This window comes from Neophocaena asiaeorientalis, unplaced genomic scaffold (genome assembly GCF_003031525.2).
Source record: "Neophocaena asiaeorientalis asiaeorientalis breed wild unplaced genomic scaffold, Neophocaena_asiaeorientalis_V1.1 scaffold363, whole genome shotgun sequence".
NCBI lineage: Eukaryota > Metazoa > Chordata > Mammalia > Artiodactyla > Phocoenidae > Neophocaena > Neophocaena asiaeorientalis.
The window spans coordinates 825,494-849,737 of NW_020172006.1; the positions used below are offsets into that span (position 1 = coordinate 825,494).

At 39.9% G+C, this 24,244-nt stretch overlaps 2 protein-coding genes across 4 annotated transcripts in view; one reads left to right on the forward strand and one right to left on the reverse strand.

Annotated features, from left to right (window-relative positions):
• AAMDC (adipogenesis associated Mth938 domain containing) overlaps nt 1–17,687 on the forward strand; it is a 28,581-nt gene extending 10,894 nt beyond the window's left edge. For all 3 annotated transcript variants that reach the window (XM_024749453.1, XM_024749463.1, XM_024749446.1), the window contains exons 3-4: nt 15,595–15,690; nt 17,511–17,687. In XM_024749453.1, coding sequence (XP_024605221.1) covers nt 15,595–15,690; nt 17,511–17,651 — 237 coding nt within the window. In that variant the 3' untranslated portion in view covers nt 17,652–17,687. The remainder of the gene's footprint in view (nt 1–15,594; nt 15,691–17,510) is intronic.
• A 5,068-nt stretch (nt 17,688–22,755) lies between these two features.
• Nucleotides 22,756–24,244, reverse strand: part of INTS4 (integrator complex subunit 4) — a 106,182-nt gene continuing 104,693 nt past the window's right edge. The window contains exon 23 of the mRNA XM_024749408.1: nt 22,756–24,071. Coding sequence (XP_024605176.1) covers nt 23,893–24,071 — 179 coding nt within the window. The 3' untranslated portion in view covers nt 22,756–23,892. The remainder of the gene's footprint in view (nt 24,072–24,244) is intronic.

The window sequence follows — 24,244 nt, forward strand, 5'->3', positions numbered from 1 at the left end:
CAAAGCCCCCATAAACATCTCATTTCTTATTTTTTTCATTTTAGTTTATTGGAACCTCTCATTTGCCCTGTTGTCTACTGCCTCAGGCAGCTGCACTGTTAAACAATTGTCTGTGACTGTTTTTGACAAGCTTCTCTGGGATAAAAGATGGTTTGCACTGGCAAACTCCAAGTCAGATCAAATAGAGAGCCTATAAGTGGGGCTTTCCAAGGAACCACCAGACAGGTCAAATAATGACAGTTCTCTGGGAATGGGCATTTGAAGGAGCTTTAATCCATTAGGTGATTGCAAAGCTGGTGGTTTTCACTGTGATTCCAGGTTGTTGCTTTCCAAGGTGACCACAGAAGTGGGGATGGGATAGTGGGGTGTGATAAAGTCCCCCACTGTTATTGTGTTACTGTCAATTTCTCCTCTTATGTTTGTTAACATTTGCTTTATATATTGAGGGGTTCCTATGTATTTACAATTGTTATATCTTCTTCTTCGATTGATCCTTTGATCATTATGCATATGTCCTTCTTTATCTCTTATAACAATCTTCATTTTAAAGTCTACTTTCTCTGATAAAAATATTGCTACTGTGGCTTTGTTTTGATTTCCATTTGCATGGAATATCTTCTACTGTCCCCTCGCTTTGAGTCTGTATGTGTCTCTAGATCTGAAATGAAGTCTCTTGTAGGCAGCATATATACAGGTCCTGTTTTGTATCTATTCAGCCAGTGTATATCTTTTGGTTTGTGCATTTAGTTTGTTTACATTTAAGGTAATTATCAATAGGTATGTTACTATTGCCATTTTGTTAATTGTTTTGGATTTGTTTATGAGGTCTTTTTTCCCCTTTCTTCTTTTGTTCTCTTCTCTTGTAATTTGATGACTATCTTTTTTTTTAATTAATTAATTTATTTATTTTTGGCTGTGTTGGGTCTTTGCTGCTGCACACAGGCTTTCTCTAGTTTGTGGTGAGCGGGTGCTGTCCTTTGTTGCAGTGCATGGGCTTCTCACTGTGGTGGCTTCTCTTGTGGAGCAGGGGCTCTAGGCACACAGGCTTCAGTAGATGTGGCACGTGGGCTCAGTAGTTGTGGCTCGCAGGCTCTAGAGCGCAGGCTTGGTAGTTGTGGCGCATGGGCTTTGTTGCTGTGTGGCATGTGGGATCTTCCCGGACCAGGGCTTGAACCTGTGTCCCCTGCATTGGCAGGTGGATTCTTAACCACTGCACCACCAGGGAAGTCCTTGATGACTATCTTTAGTGTTATGTTTGGATTCCTTTTTCTTTTTTGTGCATATATCTATTAGAGATTTTTGTTTACAGTGAGGCTTTTGTGTAGCAGTCTGTATATATGCTTAAGTTGCTGATCTCTTAATGTCCAATGCATTTTAGATAACCTGCATTTGTACTCTCTTCTCCTCACACTTTTTTTTTTTTTTTGGCCATGCCACACAGCATGTGGGATCTTAGTTCGCTGACTAGGGATTGAACCCACACCCCCAGCAGTGGAAGCACAGAGTCTTAACCACTGGACCACCAGGGAAGCCCCACAATTACTTTTTTTGATATTATATTTTACATCTAATTGTTTTGTGTATCCCTTAACCACTTATTGTGGTTACAAATAATTTCACTACTTTTGTCATTTAACCTCCCTACTAGCTATATGTTTGGATGATTTCCTACCTTTATTGTATGTTTGCCTTTACCAGTGAGCTTTTCCATTTCGTAATTTTCTTGTTCCTAGTTGTGGCCTTTTCTTTTCTGCCTAGAGAAGTTCCTTTAGCATTTGTCGTAAAGCTGGTTTGGTGGTGCTGGATTCTTTTAGCTTTTGCTTGTCTGTAAAGCTTTTGATTTCTCCTTCAAATCTGAACAAGAGCCTTGTTAGGTCGAGTATTATTTGATTGTAGATTTTTCTCTTTCATCACTTTAAGTGTATTGTGCCACTCCCTTCTGGCCTGCAGAGTTTCTGCTGAAAAATCAGCTGATAGCCTTCTGGGAGTTCCTTTGTATGTTATTTGTTGCTTTTCCCTTGTTGTTTTTAATATTCTATCTTTAATTTTTGTCATTTTGATTACAACATGTCTTAGTGTGTTCCTCTATGGGTTAATCCTGTATGGGACTCTGCGCTTCCTAGACTTTGGTGATTATTTCCTTTCTCAGGAAAGGAAAGGTTAGGGAAGGTTTCAGCTGCTATCTCTCCAAATGTTTTTTCAGGCCCTTTCTCTCTTTTTCTGGGATCCCTATAATGCAAATATTAGTGTATTTGATGTTGTCCCAGAGGTCTCTCAAACTGTCCTCATTTCTTTTCATTTTTTTTTCTTCTTTCTGTTTGGCAGTGGTGATTTCCACTACTCTGTATTCCAGCTCACTGATCCATTCATCTGCTTCATTTAATCTACTATTGATTCCTTCTAGTGTGTTTTTCATTTCAGTTATTGTATTTGTCAGTTCTGTTTGGTTGTTCTTTATACTTTCTAATTCCTTGTTAAAAACTTCTAATTTCTCACTCTGTGCATCCATTCTCCTCCTGAGTTCTTTGATCATCTTTACGATCATAACTCTGAACTCTTTCGTGGGTAGATTGCCTATCTCCATGTCACTTAGTTCTTCCTCTGGGGTTTTATCTTGTTCCTTCATCTGAAACATATTCCTCTGTCTCCTCATCTTTTCTAAATTGCTATTTGTATTTTTATGTATATGGTAGGTTAGTTATGTTTCTCCACCTTGGAAAAGTAATCCTCTGTAGGAGACGTCCTATGTATCCCAGGATTACACTCCCCTCTCGTCACCCAAGGGCCAGGGGCCAGCTGGTCCCAGGGTAGTGTCTAGCCTGCAGCAGGCTGCAGGACTATAGTTTTCTTAGTTCTGATGTCTGCCCACTGGTGGGTTGAGCTGGGTCTTGGCCCTCTGGTGGGCAGGGCTGTGTCTAGAAGCTGTCTAGAGGTGGCTGTGGGCTCAGGAAGTCTTTAGGCAGCCTGTCTGCTGATGGGTGGGGCTATGTTCCCATCCCATTTGGCCTCAGGCATCCCAGCAGTAAAGCCTACAGCCTGTTCCGTTCTGCCGGGTCTTGATGTGCCAAGGTGTGTCAGCCTCCAGGAGAGCTCATGCAGATGAATACTCCCTGATGTTTCTGCCACCATTGTCTATGTCCCCAGGGTCTCCCCCACCCCAGGAGACCCTCCAAGACCAGCAGGTAAGTCTGGGCCTGTCTTCTGTCAAATTACTGCTTTTACCCTTGGTCCCAGGGTGTATGAGATTTTGTGTATGCCCTTTAAGAGTGAAGTCTCTATTTCCATCAATCCTGAGGAGCTTCTGCGTTCAAGTCCTGCTGGCCTTCAAAGCCAAGTCCTCTTCATGGTGCCAGACCTCTGGGCTGGAAGGCCTTAGTGGGGCTCAGAACTCTCACTCCTGTGCGAGAACCTCTGTAATATAATTAATCTCCAGTTTGTGGGTTGCCCACCCGGGGAGTATAGTATTTGATTATATCGTGAGTCCACCCCTCCTACCAGTCTCATTTTGGTGCCTTTGTTTTGAATTGCATGCACTCATTGTTTTGATCCAGACACCTAGTTGTTTGTTAGCTACCAACCTGGATCTTAAAGAAAGGAATATACCTTTCTTTATAAAAAGAAAGGATTGGTAAAAGAAATGAGAGGGCTTTGAGATATAGAAGGGACAGAATGAGAGCAGGCTGAGGAATAAGAAGCTATAATGCTCGTGAACCAAATGACTCCATTGGATTGTTTCATAGAGTAAAGCTAGTGTGGTGTAAGACTAGGCAGTGGTATAGTTGAGGGTGTCGGGTGTCTGCAGAGCTCAGTTTACATTTTATTCAGTAGATTAGACATAGCCACTTCAGATACTTAAACAGAAGATTGATTTGACTGACAAAAATTATCCAGACTATGGGTTTAAGATATATTGGAGTACCAACTTATGAGTGTGCCACACTGGAGAGATTTTTTTCTTCAGAAATGGATTTAACGCTATATATTATATTTCTCCCATATAAGACTACATGAGTTAGTATTACCCTTAACCTCATTCTGTATTTAAGGAAACTTAATAAGCACAGAGTTTAGAGCTAGAAAGCTAGAAAAATGTGAAATCAAATAGTAAATTCAGGTCAGATTCTAACTTTCTTCCCTGTCCCTTTCTACTACATCATGATTCCTCTTGTAAACTTCAACACTAAAGACTACAAAACTGTGAAGTTGCCAGTGATGATAACAGGAAAATAGGAAAAGGTTGCTGTAGGTTTAGTTTTCATCTTGTTAAGTTTCATTTGTCAGTAGAATAAACAAGAGGAGGTGTTCTAGAACTAGTTGGAGAGAGAAGAACTAGGAAAGATGAGAGAAAAGCTGAGCTGTTGACTAGAACTTACCTGTATAGAGGCAAAAGGACATCAAATCAAAGCTATTAAGCCTCAGAGTCCTCATCTATAGAATGGAGATAGTAATATTACCCACCTCACAGAGTTGATCTAAGGGTTACTGTACTGTGCTAGATATGGTGTAGGCACTCAATAAATTAAGCTGTTATTGTTAAGTTAGTAGTAGTGTGGGTGGATATGAAACAGCAAATATGAAAACTATTAAGAAGGTGAGGGGGTTGGATTGGGAGTTTGGGATTAGTAGATGCAAACTGGTATATACAGAATAAATAAACAAGGTCCTACTGTGTAGCACAGGGAACTATATTCAGTATCCTGTGATAAACCATAATGGAAAAGAATATGAAAAAGTATGTATATATTTATGTATAATTGAGTCACTTTGCTGTACAGCAATTAACACAACATTGTAATTCAACTGTATTTCAGTAAAAAATTAATTTAAGGGCTTCCCTGGTGGCGCAGTGGTTGCGAGTCCGCCTGCTGATGCAGGGGACACGGGTTCGTGCCCCGGTCCGGGAAGATCCCACATGCCACGGAGCGGCTGGGCCCGTGAGCCATGGCCACTGAGCCTGCATGTCTGGAGCCTGTGCTCCGCAACGGGAGAGGCCACAACAGTGAGAGGCCCATGTACCGCAAAAAAAAAAAAAAAAAAAAAAAATTAATTTAAGAAAAGAAGGTGAAATTGGCAGGATAAGGCAGTTTATTAGATTTAGCAGGCAAAGGAGAATACTAGCATGGATAAATGGGTACATGGTGGTGCCATTTATTGAGATTGGGTATATGAAGAGGAGGAACAGATGTGTTTGTGTTTGGGGCAGAGGCTGGGTAGAGAAAATGATTAATTCTTTTGGAATATGTTGAGCTTGAACTTACAATAGGGCATCAAGAGATATCTAGTAGATATTTAGATTTATAGGTCCAGGCACTGTCACATTTTAACTAGATACCTTAACCAAGTTATATAGCCTGACTGTGCCTCAGTTTAACCATTTATAAAAGGAGAATAATAATGTCTGTTTGTCATGGCTTCATGTAAGAGTAATAAATGGGTTGGGAAGAATAAATTTGAAAAATGCATGCCACTTACCATCATGCAAATTCATTCTTTCTCTCACTCAGTATTTCTCAGTGTGATTCATGGATCTCACAGTGCATCAGAATCACCTAGAGCTTTGTTTAAAATGCATGTTCTGTATCTCCTGCACTCTTCCCAACTACTGAATCATAATCTCTTGGGGATGGGACCTGGAAAATATATTTCACGTGGTTGCTTTGAATACTAAATATGTTCCTCTTTGTAAAGCATCTACCACAGTGCCTGTCACATAGTAGACACTTGATCTTTTTAAGTTTTTTCTTTTCTCCCTTAGTTACCCTAGCACAACGCCTAGCACATAATACTGCTCTACGGTATGTTTCTCAACTATAGAAATGACTGCATTAATTCTTTTAAAAGTCTTGGACATGAAACACTCTGATTTGTACATCAAATGCTGCTTAATAGGGAATCCTTGAGGGAATTAACTGCCTGAGAGTGTTTAGGGGATTTCTTTTTACTTGAGAGTACTACAGTGGTTTATGCCATGAACTGATGGAGGTATTATCTCTAGTTATTTTTCATGCTCTAAATATATAGTAGTATTGTTCAGCTATTCTTCTTTTTGGCTGCATCATGCAGCTTATAGGATTTTAGGTCCCCAACCAGGGATTGAACCTGTGCCCACAGCAGTGAAAGCATCGAGTCCTAACCACTGGACTGCCCGAGAATTCCCTTGTTCAGCTATTCTTTTTAACGAACTACCCAAAACTTAGTGATTTACAATAATAAGTGTTTATTATCATGCTTATAGGTCTAGCTGGAGCAGCTCTACTCCAGGCTGCAGTTGGCAAGCTGGCTGGGTACTCCATATGTCTCTTATCCATCTTAGACCAGTGAACTAGCCAGGACCTGATCTTCTCATGGTGTTATCTGAAGCTCACAAACACAAGCCCCACTGAGCAAGTATATTTCAAGGCTTTGCTTGCCCCAGGTTCACCAACCTAAGTTCCCACATCAGTAGGGCACAGAAGTATATTCTGCCCACAGTAAGAGGGCAAAAAGAGTGAATATTTGCTGAACAGTTATCCAAACTATCAGAATATTCAATCACATGTTGTACATCTGCATATGAGTTGTTCCTTGGGCAACTTAAACCGAACATATCCAAAGTTGATTTCATTTCCTTTTCCCTACCTCCCCACCCCCCACAAATATCCAGGTACTTTCTTGTGTTCTGCGTCTCCATTAATGGAATCACTATCCACCCAGTCACCTAGAAGAGAAACATCAGACAAAAGTTTTATTTCTCCAGTTTTCTCCTCCACCATATCCAACAAAGTACATTTGTTGACTTGGCCAACATAAAGCTAGTCATGTCACTGCTCTGCTTAGAAAATTTCAAAGGCTTTCCATAGACCTCAGAATTAAGCAGAAACTCCTTAGGATAGTGTTCAGGGCCATTTTTTAAAAACAATGATACAGTTCCAAATTTTTCCTTCATTCTCATCCCCTATATTTTATAACACATCTGAAGACCTAGCTATTCCATACCAAATACATATTCCCTTACAAACCTACCATGATCTTTGATTCTCTGTACCTTTGCTAAAACCACCTCCTTTTATTTATTGTTATTTATTTATTTGATTGCGCTGGGTCTTAGTTGTGGCAGGCGGGCTCCTTAGTTGTGGTTCACCAGCTCCTTAGTTGCAGCACGTAGGCTCCTTAGTTGCGGCAGGTGGGCTCCTTAGTCGTGGCATGCGAACTCCTAGTTGCGGCATGCATGTGGGATCTAGTTCCCTGACCAAGGATCGAACCCAGGCCCCCTGCATTGGGAGCACAGAGTCTTATCCACTGTGCCACCAGGGAAGTCCCTAAAACCATTTCATTTACTTGAAATGACCTGCTTCCCTTGGTACCTGTTGGAATCTTATATATTCTTTAATGCCTAGCTTTTGTTTTATCTCCTCTATGAAGCACTTCCTGATGATAATCCTTGTGAGAATGAGCTGCTTACTCCATTCTCAGTATTCCTATAATACTTTGTGCCTCTATTTTAGCACTTAGTGCAGTTCACCTGTATTGTACTGAGTGTGTATTTACGTGTTTCCCTCACTAAGTGGTGAACTCCCTAAGGGCGAGAACTATGCATTTGGCACAGTGCCCATAAAGTATGGGCTCAATAAATGTTGGCTACATTGAATTTTTAATTATAAATGTCATTAAAAAATTTTTTTTATACTTTGTGACATTCCTTCTGAGGTAGGTTAATGTGATTCCTTTTTTATCAGTTTAAGGGTGGGAAGGGGCAGATGATATAGTGATTGCAGGATGGAAATATCAAGAAAATTTACTGTCTTCAACCAGTGTCCTTGAAATAATAATTACTACTACCTACTCCCAAATCTCTACCAATCATTAAACAACTGCTGTGTGCCTGATCAAATATAGCGTTTCCAGGGTCACACCACTAATAATTTTTGGGACCAAGATTTGAACCTGAGTCTTACTATAAAGCCTATACTTTTCTACTATTGCATACTGTGCTCACTCATTTCTATCTTAAAGCAATAACTCTCTTATTGGAGAAGAGTTTTCTATGTGGAAACATGCATAGGTCTTTCATTTATATATCCTTTTGTTAGGCTGAAAGGGGACAAGGAGGAAGATATGACAAAAGTGTAAATTTAAAATAAAGCCAAACCAATTAGCAGGCACCTAAAGAGAACCAAAGGAAATGTGGAAACTTTACCCCACCTATTTAAAAAAAATTTTTTATTGACATATAGTTGATTTTAGTCCCACCTTTTAATTTTAAACATTAAACCTATGAAACAGTTGTATGAATATTACAATAAATAGCCGCACACCCTTTCTCAAAATCTTCAAGTTGTTAATACTTTGCCATGTTGGTGTTTTCTCTCTAAACACACACACACACACACACACACACACACACATACACACACACACACACACACACACACACATTTTTCCCCAATCATTTGAGTGCAAATGGCAGATATTTTAGCATTTCTTTCCTAAGAACATAAACATTCTCCTACATAGCCACAATATCATTCTCACAAATAAGGATATTATCCTTGATACAATATTACTATTTAGTATACAGCCTATCTTCAAATTTCCCCCCAAATGCCCTCTATAACTATTGCCGATTTTGTGGGTTTATTTTTATATATAATACAGGCAATAGGTGTAAAGTATAACATAATTCTCAGAGTCTTGTCCATTTGATCAGACTAAAGGTTCTAGTACTTAGGACACAAAAGGAAAGATAGATGAGCTGAGCTGTCCCTAACCCTTTCTGCTTTTGTGTGTGTTTGGTTTTGCTTGTGTTTTCCCATTTACCTTCTAAACTTGGTTGACCTGAAAAGCCTATGTTGAACCTCTCCCGCCCCTTTTTCTATTTTGAAATATTTTGAACCTATATAACAAATTGGAAAAAAATAATAAACACGTATACCATCAGCCTAGATTTACCAGTTTTTAATATTCTGGCACATTTACTTTTTTATCTTTCGGTGGCTTTCTCTCTCTCTCTCTCTGAATAACTATATTTGCTGAATCATTTGGAAGTAAGTACTGACATCATGATACTTAACTCTAAATACTTCAGCCTGTATCTAATAAAACAAAGGCATTCTGCCTTACATAATCATAATGTTACACTCAAGAAATCCAACATTTATATAATATTAAATAGCATCAACTCCATAGTCAAATTATAACAATTGTTCCAATAAAATAACATCTATTATAGCTGGCTTTCCTTTCCAACCCAAGATCCAGTCAGGTGTCATGCATTGCATTTTGTTGTCGTGTTTCTTTACTCTACCAATAGACAGATTTATTGATTGAAGTATAATTGACCTACAATACTATGCAAGTTTCAGGTGCACAACATAATGATTTCATGTTTCTATACATTACAAAACGATCACCACGATAAGTCTAGTTACCATCTGTTACCATACACTATTATTGACTATATCCCCCATGCTGCATATTTCATCCCTGTGACTCATTTGTTTTTTTTGTTTTTTAATTAATTAATTTATTTATTTTTGGCTGCATTGGGTCTTTGTTGCTGTGCACGGGCTTTCTCTACTTACTGCGAGCAGGGGCTAGTCTTCGTTGTGGTGTGTGGGCTTCTCATTGTGGTGGCTTCTCTTGTTGTGGAGCTTGGGCTCTAGGCACACAGGCTTCAGTAGTTGTGGCACACGGGCTCAGCAGTTGTGTCTCGTGGGCTTTAGAGTGCAGGCTCAGTAGTTGTGGTGCACAGGCTTAGTTGCTCTGCGGCATGTGGGATCTTCCTGGACCAGGGCTCGAACCCATATCCCCTGCATTGGCAGGCGTATTCTTAACCACTGTGCCACCAGGGAAGCCCGACTCATTTATTTTGTAAGTTTGTACCTCTTAATGTCCCTCACCTATTTCACTCATCTCCCCCACAACCTCCCCTCTGGCAACTATGTGTTTATTCTTTGTATCTATGAGTCTATTTCTGTTTTGTTTTTTAGATTCCACATATAAATGAAATCATACAGTATTTATCTTTCTCTGACTTAATTCACTTAGGATAATACCCTCTAGGTCCATCCATATTGTCACAAATGGCATTATTTAATTCTTTCGTATGGCTGAGCAATATTCCATTGTATATATGAACCACATTTTAAAAAAATTTTGTTTATTATTTATTTTTGGCTGCACTGGGTCTTCGTTGCTGCGCGTGGGCTTTCTCTAGTTGCGGCGAGCAGGGGCTACTCTTTGTTGCAGTGTGCGGACTTCTCATTGCAGTGGCTTCTCTTGTTGCGGAGCACAGGCTCTAGGCGCACAGGCTTCAGTAGTTGTGGTGCGTGGGCTCAGTAGTTGTGGCTCGTGGGCTCTAGAGTACAGGCTCAGTAGTTGTGGCACACGGGCTTAGTTGCTCCGCAGCATGTGGGATCTTCCTGGACCAGACCTTGAACCCGTGTCCCCTGCATTGGCAGGTGGATTCTTAATCACTGCGCCATCAGGGAAGCCCTGAACTTTTAAAATTAAATTTTATTGGAGTATAGTTGCTTTACAGTGCTGTGTGAGTTTCTTGCTCTACAACAAAGTGAATCAGTCATACATATATATATATATTCCCCCCTTGGCAACCGTAAGTTTGTTCTCTACATCCGTGACTCTATTTCTGCTTTGCAAATAAGTTCATCTCCACCGTTTTTCTAATTTCCACATATAAGTGATATTATACTATATTTATTTTTCTCTTTTTGACTTACTTCACTCTGTATGACAGTCTCTAGGTCCATCCACGTCTCTGCAAATGGCACTATTTTGTTACTTTTTATGGCTAAGTAATATTCCATTGTATATATGTACCACATCTTCTTTATCCATTCCTCTGTTGATGGACATTTAGGTTGCTTCCATGCCCTGGCTATGGTAAATACCGCTGCAGTGAACATCGGGGTGCATGCATCCTTTTGAATTATGGTTTTCTCCAGATACATGCCTAGGAGTGGGATTGCTGGGTAGGCAGGCGGACTCTCAACCACTGCACCACCAGGGAAGCCCTGTTTGTAGAATTTTTGATGATGGCCATTCTGACCGGTGTGTGGTGACACCTCATTGTGGTTTTGATGTGCATTTCTCTAATAATTAGTGATGTTGAGCGTTTTTCATGTGTCTGTAGGCCATCTGTATGTCTTCTTTGGAGAAATGTCTATTTAGGTCTTCACCCATTTTTTGATTGGATTGGTTTTTTTCTATATTGAGCTGCATGAGCTGTTTGTATATTTTGGAGATTAATCCCTTGTCAGTTGCTTCATTTGCAAATATTTTCTTTGATTCTGAGGACTGTCTTTTCATTTTGTTTATGGTTTCCTTTGCTGCGCAAAAGCTTTTAAGTTTAATTAGATCCCATTTGTTTATTTTTGTTTTTATTTTCATTACTCTAGGAGGTGAATCAAAAAAGAGCTTGCTGTTATTTATGTCAAAGAGTGGTGTGCCTATGTTTTCCTCTGAGGGTTTTTATAGTGTCCAGTCCTTAATCCATTTTGAGTTTATTTTTGTGTATGGTGTTAGGGAGTGTTCTAATTTCATTTTTTTACATGTAGCTGTCCAGTTTTCCCAGCACCACTTATTGAAGCGGCTATCTTTTTTCCATAGTATATTCTTGCCTCCTTTGTCATAGATTAGGTGGCCATAAGTGCGTGTACCACATCTTCTTTATCCATTCATCTCTCTATGGACATTTAGGTTGCTTCCATATCTTGGCTATTCTAGTTTAGTTTTCTGAGAGTTTTCTTTTTTTTTAATCATAAATACATGGTGAACTTCATTAAATGCTTTTTCTGCATCATTTGACACAACTGTGTAATTTTTCTTCTTTACTTTGTGGTGAACTACATTGATTTTTAAAATATTGAACCAACCTTGGATTTGCTAATGTTTTGTTGAGGATTTTCATTAAATGTTTAAAATAGAATTCACCACTGAAATCATATGTGTGTAGAATTTTTTCTGTGGAAGGGTTTTAAATTATAAATTCAATTTCTAACATCTATAGGACTATTCAGATTTTCTGCTTCTTGTATTTTAATAAGTTGTGTCTTTCAAAAAATCTGTCCATTTCTTCTAAGTTGTCACATTTATTAGTGTAAATTTATTCCCAATTTTTAAAATTATTCTTCTGCTATCTGTATGATCTATAGTAATGTCCCCTTCATTCCTGGTATTTATGAATTGTGTCTTCTCTTTTTTCCTGATCAGTCTTACAATGGTTTCAATTTTATTAATCTTTTGAAAGAACCAACTTTTGGCCTTGTTGATTTTTCTCTGTCATTTGTTTCCCATTTCATTGATTTACATACATATATTCATTATTATCTGTCTTCTGCTTGCTTTGAATATGATTTGCTTCTGTTCTAGCTTTTTAAGGTGGGGGCTTACACCATTGATTTTAGACAATTATTTTTCTATTTTAAGTATTTAAAGTGATAAATTTGCCTATAAGCATTATATAGCTGTATTCCACAAATTCTGATGTATTTTTCCTTTACCCTTTAGTTCAAAATACTTTGTTGCTCGATTTCCAATTATTTATGGCTTTTCTAAATATCTTATTGTTATCAACAAATCTATTTTGTCAGATATCATATTCTCTGTTATTTCATTTCTTTGAAATTTACTGAGACTTATGTCAGCATAAGGTCTTAGTGACTGTTCCATGTACACTTGAAAAAACAATGTGTATTCTGCAGTTGTTGGGTGTAGTAACCTATAAATGTCTATTAGGTCAAATTAACTGACAGTGTTGCTAAAAGCTCCCATTTCCTTAATTAGACTCTTTGTCTATGTGTTTTATCATTTACTGAGAGAAGGTTGTTAAAATTTCCAACCATAGAGCTGGATGGACCTAGAGTATGTCATGCAGAGTGAAGTCAGAAAGAGGAAAACAAATACCGTATGCTAACACATATATATGGAATCTAAAAAAAACAAAAAAATGGTTCTGAAGAACCTGGGGCAGGACAGGAATAAAGACGCAGACATAGAGAATGGACTTGAGGACGTGGGGAGTGGGAAGGGTAAGCTGGGATGAAGTGAGAGAGTGGCATGGACATATATACACTACCAAATGTGAAACAGATAGCTAGTGGGAAGCAGCCGCATAGCACAGGGAGATGAGCTCGGTGCTTTGTGACCACCTAGATGGGTGGGATAGGAAGGGTGGGAGGCAGATGCAAGAGGGAGGAGATATGGGGATACATGTATATGTATAGCTGATTCACTTTGTTATAAAGCAGAAACTAACACACCGTTGTAAAGCAATTATACTCCAATAAAGATGTTAAAAAAAATCCAGCTACAGTGGTTTTGTCTCTTTTCTTAGTTCTGTTATTTTTGGGTTTTTAAAAATATTTATTTATTTATTTATTTATTTATGGCTGTGTTGGGTCTTAGCTGCAGCATGCAGGATCTTTCCTTGCAGCATGTGGGCTTCTCTCTAGTTGTGGCATGTGGGCTCCTCTCTAGTTGTGGCTCCAGAGTGCATGGGCTCTGTAGTTGTGGCACAGGGGCTCTTTAGTTGTGGTACATGGGCTCAGTAGTTGTGGCACGTGGGCTTATTTGCCCTGCCGCATGTGGGATCTCAGTTCCCAGACCAGGGATCAAACCTGCATCCTCTGCATTGGAAGGCGTTTTCTTAGCGGCTGGACCACCAGGGAAGTCCCAGATATGTTATTTTTGTTTTCATATATTTTGTAGCTCTTTCACTAAGAGTGTACAGATTTGGGTTGTTATGTTTTTCTTGATGGTCATTTAAGTATCATGAGATGAAACTCTTTTATCTGTAGTAATACTTCCTATCTTGATATTAACATAACCACACCCGCTTTCTTAGTGTTTGCATTTTGTATCTTTCTTTATCCTTTTACTTTCAACTTATGCCTTTATATTTCAAGTATATACCTTGTAAGTAGTGTTTAGTTGGGTCTTGCTTTTTAACTCAGTCTTTGCCTTTCATTAAACTATTTAGTCCACTTAAAGTTAATTACTGCTACAGTTATGTTTAAGTGTTAACATATTGCTATTTGTTTTCTGTTTGTCCTCATGTTTTTTATTCCTGCCTTTTTAGAGGGGTTAATCAAGTATTTTTTAATACTTCAGTCTGTCTCCTTTATTGTTTTTTTAGCTCATGTGTGTGTGGGTGACAGACAATTGCCTTAGGGAAGATTCAGGTTACACCTAAAGTAACAATTATTGTGTGCGTACAGTGGGCGGGGCACTGGGCTTAAGCACAACTCTGTGGTCATTAGGGCTAGTTCTTTCAAGTTTCAACGTTGCTCCCTAGGTTACAGTATTCTAATAAACAAAGGTTAACATGTTTCAGTTCAAATCCCAACTGTGCTACTTAGTAATTGTGTCATCTTGGCTAATGTGTATTTTGTGAGCTTCAGTTTATCTATAAAACAAGGAGAATGGATGCTTTCGTGCTACTATTAATGCAGATCACATGGAATAATTTCTATAGCTGTATTATGAAAATTGCAACTTTAAACATGTAAGATATTATTATTCCAGGATTTAATAAAAATACTCATATTTGTTCTTCTACCTTTTATAACAATTTCAATCCTATCTTCTCTAAACCATCAGCTTTTTAGACTGAAAAACCCTTCTTTCTTTGGTACATTTGTTGTTGTCTTGGTATATTCAGCAGCTCTTTCCCTAAACCATGTCTAACTATGATTAGAATGTACCCCTTCTACAACCACTGCATCAAGGCATACTCCTAGTCATACTTCAAGACGCAATTAAAACAGCCATGTCTTCCACGACAATTTTCCACTCTTATTCACTCCCCAGTAGTTGGGCTGGTATTTATTTACCAAACTCTAACTCCTGTATCCCCTTTGCTGATGTGGAAGCAGTTCAGAAGCCACCATCCTTTAACGTCATTAAACACCTTACCTTAAATATCCCTGGGAGAATCTGGGAAGACTTTACAGAGTGATAGGTTTTAAAGCATCAAAGTTTTCCTGGAGTTAAGTGGGAAAGGGGCTCAGAAAAAGGAAACGGTATGGAGCTTTCCAAGTTTTGGCATGGTGTGCAGGTGCTTTCTTCTCCCGCTTCATCTCTTTCCACTCACTTGTCACTTACACTTCAGTCATATGGAACTAATTGTAGTTCACTAGGTTGCTCTTTCCTCTGAGCCTTAGTTCATGCTATTCCCTGTATTTGGTATGCCTTGTTCCCGATTTCCTTTAACCTGGCTAATTCCTGTTTGTCCTTTAGGTCTCAGCTTAAATGTCACATCCTCTGGGGTGTCTTCCCTGACCCCCTGCCCTGACTCCCCAGGTCTGAATTAGGTGCCCTTTCTGTATGTTCTCACTACACCCTGAACATTACTTCTTTGTAGCACTTGTAAAACTACTGAAATTTCTTTGTAGTCTTCTATACTTTTCACTAGACTTAGAGCTCCATAAGGGCAGTACTGTATCTTCTGCTATTCCCAGGGCCCTAGTGAGGCTTGGCCTAGAGTAAACCTCAGTAAACATTTGTTCGGTGAATGAATGACTCTAACAGGAATGCTGACCGCAAAGAAAGATGAAAAGAGCAGGTAGCTGGTATACTTTCTCTTTCCATGTCCAGCATTCTCCTGGTGTGCAGCCTGCAGATGTGGAGGAAGTTGTCGAGAAGGGTGTGCAGATCCTTGTCATTGGCCGAGGGATGAGTGAGGCCTTGAAGGTAGGTATTGGTGAGCACAGCATTCCTGAGGACTTCTGGTAATCTCCTGGATCTTTACCTTAGAGATATGTCCTTCTTGGAAGTTCATCTCTATGTATCATGCACCCTCATTTTGCTGAGCCAGGGGATGGCCCAGGATAAAATAGTGGCTGCGTACTATTCTTCCTCATCAGGGTTGGACTCTCCGGTCTCTAATCATGGGCCTGTGCTGTTTCAACTATTTTTCAGAAATTCCTCAATCCTGGAATTTCTTTTAAGCTCTACAGCTATCAATATTTGGCTCTTTAGATTTTTACAGTACTTTCCATTTTTACAGTACTTTTAATTTTTCTTTTCTTGGGTACATTCAAGTTAAGCCTTTTTCCCCTTTCAGAAAAAGAAAGTTTATTTTTATTGTACTTACAGAAATAGTACATGCTTGTTGTAAAAGAGTCAATGCGGAACTGTAGAATTAAAAAGGTGAAAGATTTCCCCTTCCCAATCGTAACTGCTCCAATGCTCTCTCTATGCATCTACAAATATATACACACTTACACATACTGATATACATGTTTTTACATAAATAGGATCGCTCTACACATATTGTTCTGTAACTTTTTATTCACTTACATTATTGCATTGTGGACAGCCTTTCACATAAGTTTATAGAGATCTACCTCATTCTGTCCTTTATATAGATGTCGTAAAATCCAGTTCCCTACCAATGGAGGTGCCCTTTAGTTATATTTTTTAGTTTAACCTAGTTTTTTCCTCCATTAAAATGATCCCTATCTGTAAGACTACTGTTATTATAAAATTGTTCAGACATATAAAAAAGTAATGTAGGACATTTTAAAAAACATTTCACTCAGAGCTCCTTCTGACAAGGCAGAGTCTAATTAAAATCTATTTAAAATAATATTGAAGGCAAGCCAGAGTTGAGAAAATATCCAATAGCTGCCACTCTTGAGAATCTTTTATATAAATTCATTTACAAATATTTATTCAGCACCTTCTATGGGGCAGACACTATTCTAGGTACCAGGGACAACAAGCTAAACAAGGCAAACAAGGTTCATGGCCCTCATGGATAATAAAAATGTAGACAATTTCAGATCATAGTAAGTGCTGTGAAGAAAATGGTGACTTATGAGGGGCTGCTCTAAATGGGGTGATCAAGAAAGGCCTTTCTGAGAAGACGTTTGAGCTGCAGTGTACATACATTCATAAAATTTCATCCTCACACCAACCCTTTGATTTTAAGTATTACTGTCCCCGTTTTATAGGGGAGGAAATTGCAGTTGAAAGACTTTCAAAGGTCTCTTGGTTAGTACATAGCAAAGTTAGAATTTAGACTCAGGTTGGACTGACTCAAACATTTAACATTTATCTGGATTTGAATCAGTCAGGTTGGACTGACTCAAAACATTTAACGTTTTACATACCTTAGCTGAATTCATTCTCATACCAACCCTGTAAGCAGGTATTGTTATCCCTATTTACATACATGGAAACAAAGGCTCAGAGAATTTAATTCACTTACCCAAAGTCACAATGCTAGTAAGGACTTAAATTCAAGACTGACTCCAAAATCCATGCTCTTTCCAGTTTCCATATCACCTGAGCGGTCTGCACATGTTTCATGGTACTTCTGTTAACTTCTTAGAAGGCTTTTTGACTCCTTGGGACTCACTGCCAAATTCTGGGCTGGTGACACGCTGGGTGATTGAGGAGTGATGGTTGTCACTGTCCAGTTCTGTAGAATATACTTGCCTCATAGCAGGAAAAGAAACCCTGGGGGCCTTTCCCCCTGATTTACTCATCTTTTTCCTTCTTCCCAGGTACCCCCATCAACTGTGGAATACCTCAAGAAAAAAGGCATTGATGTGCGGGTCCTCCAGACAGAGAAGGCAGTGAAGGAGTATAATGCCTTGGTTACCCAAGGCATCAGGGTGGGAGGGGTCTTCCATTCTACCTGCTGATGGAGCCTTAAGAGAATAAATCACTAAGCAATGATGCCTGTGACTGTCACTCTTACCTCTGTCCACTCCAGCCCCCCCCCCCCCAAGCATTTTTAACAAACAGCTGCTCGTGCCAGGTCCTGTGCTAGGCTTTGGGGTGCATGGATGACTTAGGGAAGGTCTTTGTCCTGGCGGGTGGGGGCTGAAAATCAGGGGAGGAGACAGAAGTTTACCAAAGTTTAATATTGTGGCAAATGTTAGGCCAGAAGTAAGCGAAAATAAAGGCAAAAATAAAGAAAGCCTTCTGACTTGAAGTTTGGAAGCCAAAGAAAAGTTTCAGTGCATTAAAATCACATTGCAATTGATGCTTTGGAATGTTTAGTCATCAATTCAACCAATTTTTATTAAGTACCTTATATGCCAGGCACTGCTATAGGCTCCAGAGAAACAGCAATAAAAGTCTTGTGCTCATGAAGCTTATATTCTAGTGGGCAAAATAAACAAGTAAACAAATACATAATGTAAGTAGAATGTTATGAAGAAAAATAAAGCAAGATAAGAAAAAGAGTGATAGGGGCTATTTCAGATATGTGGTCAGGGAAAGTGTCTTTGTGCAATGACATATGAGCAGAGCCCTGAATGAACTGAGGCCACACGTCAATAACAGTAAAAGGAGCTATGCCTTGATACTAGGGTTCTAGGCAGGCTGTTCTACTAACTAAACCTGAGCCTTGCCAGACAGTTCTCTCTGCCTCAGATTCCCTCACTATAAAATGATGGGGCTGGACTAAATGCCTTTTAATGGTCCCTACTGGCATGGATAGCCTTTGCTCTATTAAATACCAGGTGGCCTTTGTGAAGCCTTAGAATAGACTGGCAGAATTATAATAGTAATCAGCATTACCTTATTTTTCATTTTTCCCCCTCTTTCAAGAGTTATGAGTATCAGCTTTGGTGTCAGATAGCCTTGACTTTGAACTGTGGCTTTCACGGCCACTCACTGGTTGGGCATTTATTTAATCTCTCAGAGTTTCACTGTTCTCATTTGTCAGATAGGGATCATATTAGTACCTGGAGTTATCATAGGTGTTAAGTTGGGTAATTCATAGAAAGTCTTGGCACATTGGCATGTGGTAAGGACTCAGTAAACTGAAACCATTGTCAGTATCTTTCTCCTAATGGGGCTGCTGTGTAAAGCTAACTGGTTTCATTTTATGGTTTTTAATATATCAGTTTATAATTTCACAGATTCATAGAATGTTGGAGCCCAAAGGAATTATCTACTCTATTCTCTCATTTATTCAGTACTTCTCTTTTATATTCATTTACTGAGAGTCTCTTACTAATATTCTTATGACCAATTATTGCTGGATCCTAGGGGTACAGGAAAGATATAGTTCTTGCCCTCAGGAGTTATGTGAGAGAGAAACAAATAAACAAGACAGTAATGATAGGGTGTGCTAACATTATACTAGTTACAAGGTCCAGTGGTGGCACAAAGGGTGGACTAACTTATCCTACCAGAATGGGAGGAAAATTAGGGAAGACGTCACTAATGACATAACACAAGTCTTAAAGAACAAGAAGAGGTTCATTTATTCACCAAACATTTGGGAACTCTTTATTTATTAGGTATGGTGTCTATCGTGGTCATAACTAAATAAAATTGCTCCACCCCAGCCCCTGTTGAAGCCACAGCCCAGAAAGCTGATTTTTGCTCCACATGATCCTGTTGCCTGACTGGCCCCACTGGGCATCTGACCTCAGGACAGCCAATCCGTAGACTGAACAGCAACTTAAGATGTGGCCTGGCAAGAAAAGATGAGCTAAGCCCATTGGAATGGAAAGTGATCTAATTTCTAAGCTTACCCAGCAAGAAAGTGGCAAAGGCAGGATTAGAACCCAATGCTGTGTCCTGATCTCTTTCTACCACCTTAGGAGGCCCGTGGGAGAGAGATCCTCACAGACCTGAGACTCAGCCTAGAGGTCTGAGAAGGTCTTGCTCAGTGCCCTTTCTACAACCAGCCATTTGTCAGATGACAGGATGTCTCTAGATCTCAGTTCCCTCAGCTCATAAAGCCAGACACTTATATAGCTAGGAAGGATGTTTGATAAAATTTAGACTTTCTCTGGTTGATGCAATAAAAAAATTTTTTTTGTCAAATGTAAGATGAGACAGCTCCAGTGGGTGCTGAATTAGGTGTGGGTGTAATCAATGTTCCTAAGTGAGTTGTCTCTACATTAAACAGAACTTAGTACAAACTTCTTTGAGACAGAAGTACCTGACAGTGAGGTTATTAAACTTTGTATAGAACCTGCTGACAGCCCCTACTTCTGAATCTGTTCTGCATGGTCAGTGCTGGAAATTTGCAGAGCCTGGAGAGAAGCTCTTTTTCCATGACACTATACTTAGTCCCATGTCTTAATCATTAAACCCTTCGATTCAATTTGTAAGTTGCTTGCACAGCCCTCACTCTGCCCACACTTAAATTTCTTCTAGCTTGAGCGGTTCCTAAGACGAGCAGTCTGCCAAGTGCTAGGTGTGTACCTTCTCCATAATTCTGTTTGCTGAGGTCAATCATGTCAAAGCCAAATATAAAGTCCTTTCAGAAACCTGACTCTCAGGGCTGGGTTTTGCAGGCATGTCATGGTACAGCTAACCTTGCTCTGGATTCACGGGCTCATTCCTTCTTTCCTTGCCTGGTATGTGCCGGGAGCTATGCTGGGGATACAACACAGACATTCTTACGGTCTAGCTATTCACAGACTGGTTGGAAGAAACAGACATGTAAATATGCAGTAACGATGCAGAAGTTTCAATCTGGCACAAATCTACCTGGAGACAGGTTTTGTTTGTCTCAGAGTAATTTTAACATTTACTTTATTTAGTTACCAAAATTTTTAACATGGTTATTTTTCACATGAAAATGCAGGTTTCTGACTTCTCTGGAAGAATCAGAAAATCTGACATCACCAGGCCCATACCTATGAACAACTGAGTGGAGCTGAATAACAACTGCCTTCTTCTGACAGAGAATGTGCTGATTCCTCAAGTCTCTGTTATCTTCTTCCAGGTCACTCGACACCCCCCCCCCTTTTTTAATTTGTACAAGGATTATTATTTTCCATAATTTTGAAAAATACATTCATGAAAATTACCTAGGATGCATTTATTAGATTGACAAAGCCACCTGACCCCTTTTTTTCCCCTGCCTACCTGCTTCAGGGGTTGGCATTTGTGAACCTGCAATAAATACCACGCTTGAAGAATGTATAGGAGGCTGTGCAACGCACCAAGCCCACAGGAGACACAGATAGGTTGCAGAATGAGGCTCAGTCCTGAAGAATGAAAAGAAAAGAACCATAGGAGACAATCTGAAGAGCACATTCCAGGGCTCAGCAAGTGCAAAGGTGTGAAGCAAGAGAGAGCATGGTAAGTATTGGGAATAACTACAGATAATCCTCTACAGCTGGAGAAGTAGAGAATGTTTGGGACACGGAGTATAAGGCTGGAGAGGACACAAAGGGGCATAAAGAGCCTTCAAGGATAGGAGTTTAGACTTTATCCTGGGGCCAGAAGTGACCCACTTAAAGGGGTTTAAAGCAGGGGAATGGTGTGATCAGATCCGGGTTTTAGAAAGATTACTCTGGCAGCTGTGTGAAGAGTAGACCGAAGGGGGCAAGATTTGAAGCAGGCAGCTCATTAGGAAGCTAATCCCGTACCTTAGGAGTGATGATGAAGGCTGCATCAGGACAGAAACACCGAGTCAAGAAGAGAATTGAAACATTTAAGGAAGCAGAATCTAAAGGACTTGATGGCTGGTTTTATATGAGGCGTAAGGATAGAGTCCAATGTGACAGTTTCTGGCTTTGACGAGGTACGTGGTTGGCCACTGAAAAGGCGTAACAACAGATCCCTGTCATGAAAACCATATTAGACTGAGAGGCCTGGGTTCCAGACTTGCTTCTACTAACCCAGTCTCTCTGGGCTTGGACATTCACTTATAAATGAGGGTGCCACACCGGAGCCATCTTTATGCTCCCTTCCAGGTCTTTGTCAGAAAAATCAAGATTCTCATAATTCACAGAGAACACAGAGTAAAAGGAATTTAAAAGGTTAAGCCCAACTGCTCATACGATACTTGAATTCCTTTACAACAAACTTGTCAGGAGCTTGTTCAACCTCTGCTTGAACACATCCAGCATGGAAAACTCCTTATCTCCTAATGCAGCCCATTCAATTCTTAAAAACTCATCCTGATACTAAGGTAAATTTTGCCCCTTCGTGTTTTTCTCCACCTTTGGTGGGAAAAGTACTATTTTGGGTTTTAAGACCTAGGGATGAAATCCTGCCGTTGCCCCTTAGGAGAAAGACGTTACCTCTAAGTCTCTGTTTCCCCACCTGTAAAATGGGGAATGACCCAGAAGGATTTTTATAAAAGAAGTAGTGTTATCTGAAAAGGATTCAGCATATTCTTCCCTTGGAAGGCTTTCTATAGCTATGGCATCAAAGGCTCAGTTAGCAGCGATGAGTCTTGATGTTTTCATCTGTGCTTCAACTCAGTAATCATCATTAGGTGCTTTGTGTCAGGGCCATGGTATGGTTCAGCCTGGCTTTAAGCTTCATTTTATCTCCAAGGCAGGCAATTTTCTTCAGGGCATCTGTTGACACATGAGAACCCACTGATGGCACATCACTGAGATGTACTAAACAGGCGAGCACAGGAGAAAAGTAAATCCCATGGAGGTGATCTTCTTCCCTTAGTCCCTCTATAGCAGTTATAACCTCCCAGAGCCAGACTGCCTGGGTTCAAATCCCAGCTCTGTCATTTACTAGTTGTGTGTCCTAGGCCAACTAGGCAGCTCCAACACTGTAGTCATCAGAGATGTAGTTCACAATTATTTCTTATAGTGGATCCCTCTTTCTCATAATCCTGGTTTAAGTTCTCTGAACTTCAACTGCCTTGTTTATAAAATAAATGTAACAGTACCTACTTCATAGGGTAGTTTTGAGGATTAAATGAGTTAATTCATGTAAATGGCTTACAACACTGCTGGGCACACATTAGGTATATTAAACCAAAAGTCAAACATGCTTGAATTCAAATTCCAGCTCTGCCTCTGAGTAATTGTATGCTCTTATTATTTTTATTAGCTTTCCAAGTACCAAATATGATCAAGACTGGCCACAGAAGATTTGCCTAGCATTATTTAATTAAACCCATTCAACAACACTTAAGGTATAATTACCTCTGTTTTACAGATGAAAAAACTGAGGCACAGAGAGAAAATCTGAAGGTTCTTTTCCATATGGTATAGCTCAGGCCTTGGAATCATCTTGGATTTGAACGAGTAAAGGTGTTATTACAGTTTTCCTACCAGTGACTTAACCTCTTAGTCTCACTTGGCTGTTGCAAGGATAAAATGACAGGTAAAGAACATAGCACAGGCCCTCACGTGGTTCACATCTCTGGAGCCTTTACTGTTCTTAGACCCCTGCTGCACCTTCAGCTCACACGCAGCTCCAACGCTGGAGTCATCAGAGAAGTAGTGGGAAATGACTTTGTTTCTTACACTACGTCCCTCTTTCCCATAATCCTGGTTTCTTTTGTAAAATATGGCCCTTCTCTCATATTTTTGTTCTAAGGATAACGGCAGGCAAGATCAAGAATTTCCCTGAGGGATGAAAGTGATTCATTCTTCAGCTGTTCATTCAGTCCTTGGCCAGCTATTGCCTGAGTTAAGGAAGGAGACTCTCAGCAAGATAACGAAAGTCTAGGGCCCTTCAGGAACTGTCGGTGGTGAAAAAGTACAGCTGTGAAAGCTGCTTTGGAGTTGGCCCTGGCAAACAGACTATTGCTTTAAGAAATAAGATTATGGCTCCAATAACTGGTTCTTTGGAAGGGGCTAGAAAATTGGATCTTTTTGTTTCACACCCGAAGAATGTAGGCCTGCGGTATAAATGTTGAACCTATAGCCACACAGATTTCTTTAAGGACCAGGAACTAGAACAGCTTGGTGTCTCAACTTTACTGGGGGCAAGGCTAGGGAGGTAGGGGGTGGGGGATGGGATAGACTTGAAGGTTTTTGTTTTCTTAATGCAAAATAATTTATCCAATGTTTGATACCAGATAAGACTATAAGGGTCACATGTTCTTCCTTATGCCTATATACCATGTCCAGGTGAAATGCTCCAGGCTTCTGGCTCACTCTGACCCCAAGAAGGGCCTTCTAGGCCACGGCTGTAAAGACTACTTGTGACTCAGCGCCTTGCGGGTTTGGGCATTATGTAAACTTTTACAGACTTGCTGAAGGGGATGGTGCCCTCGATGCTGGTTTCCACCTGGGATGACATCTCACCGCCCTCAATCCAGGGGGATTTTGGAATGCGTGAACTGGAGTTGTAGGCCAGCAGCAGTCTCACTTCCACCTGGCACGGTTCTAGGAAGAAAAAGACAAAAATCCTCTGATGGGGCAACGCCTAGGAATTGGGATGAAATATCAAGTAAAAGCAACATCAAAGATAGAAGCAGTAGGGTTTCAAGAACATTTCTTCATCTGTCTGCATCCCTCCTTTCCCCCATCAGCATACAAAAACACTTTTCCAGCCTGAA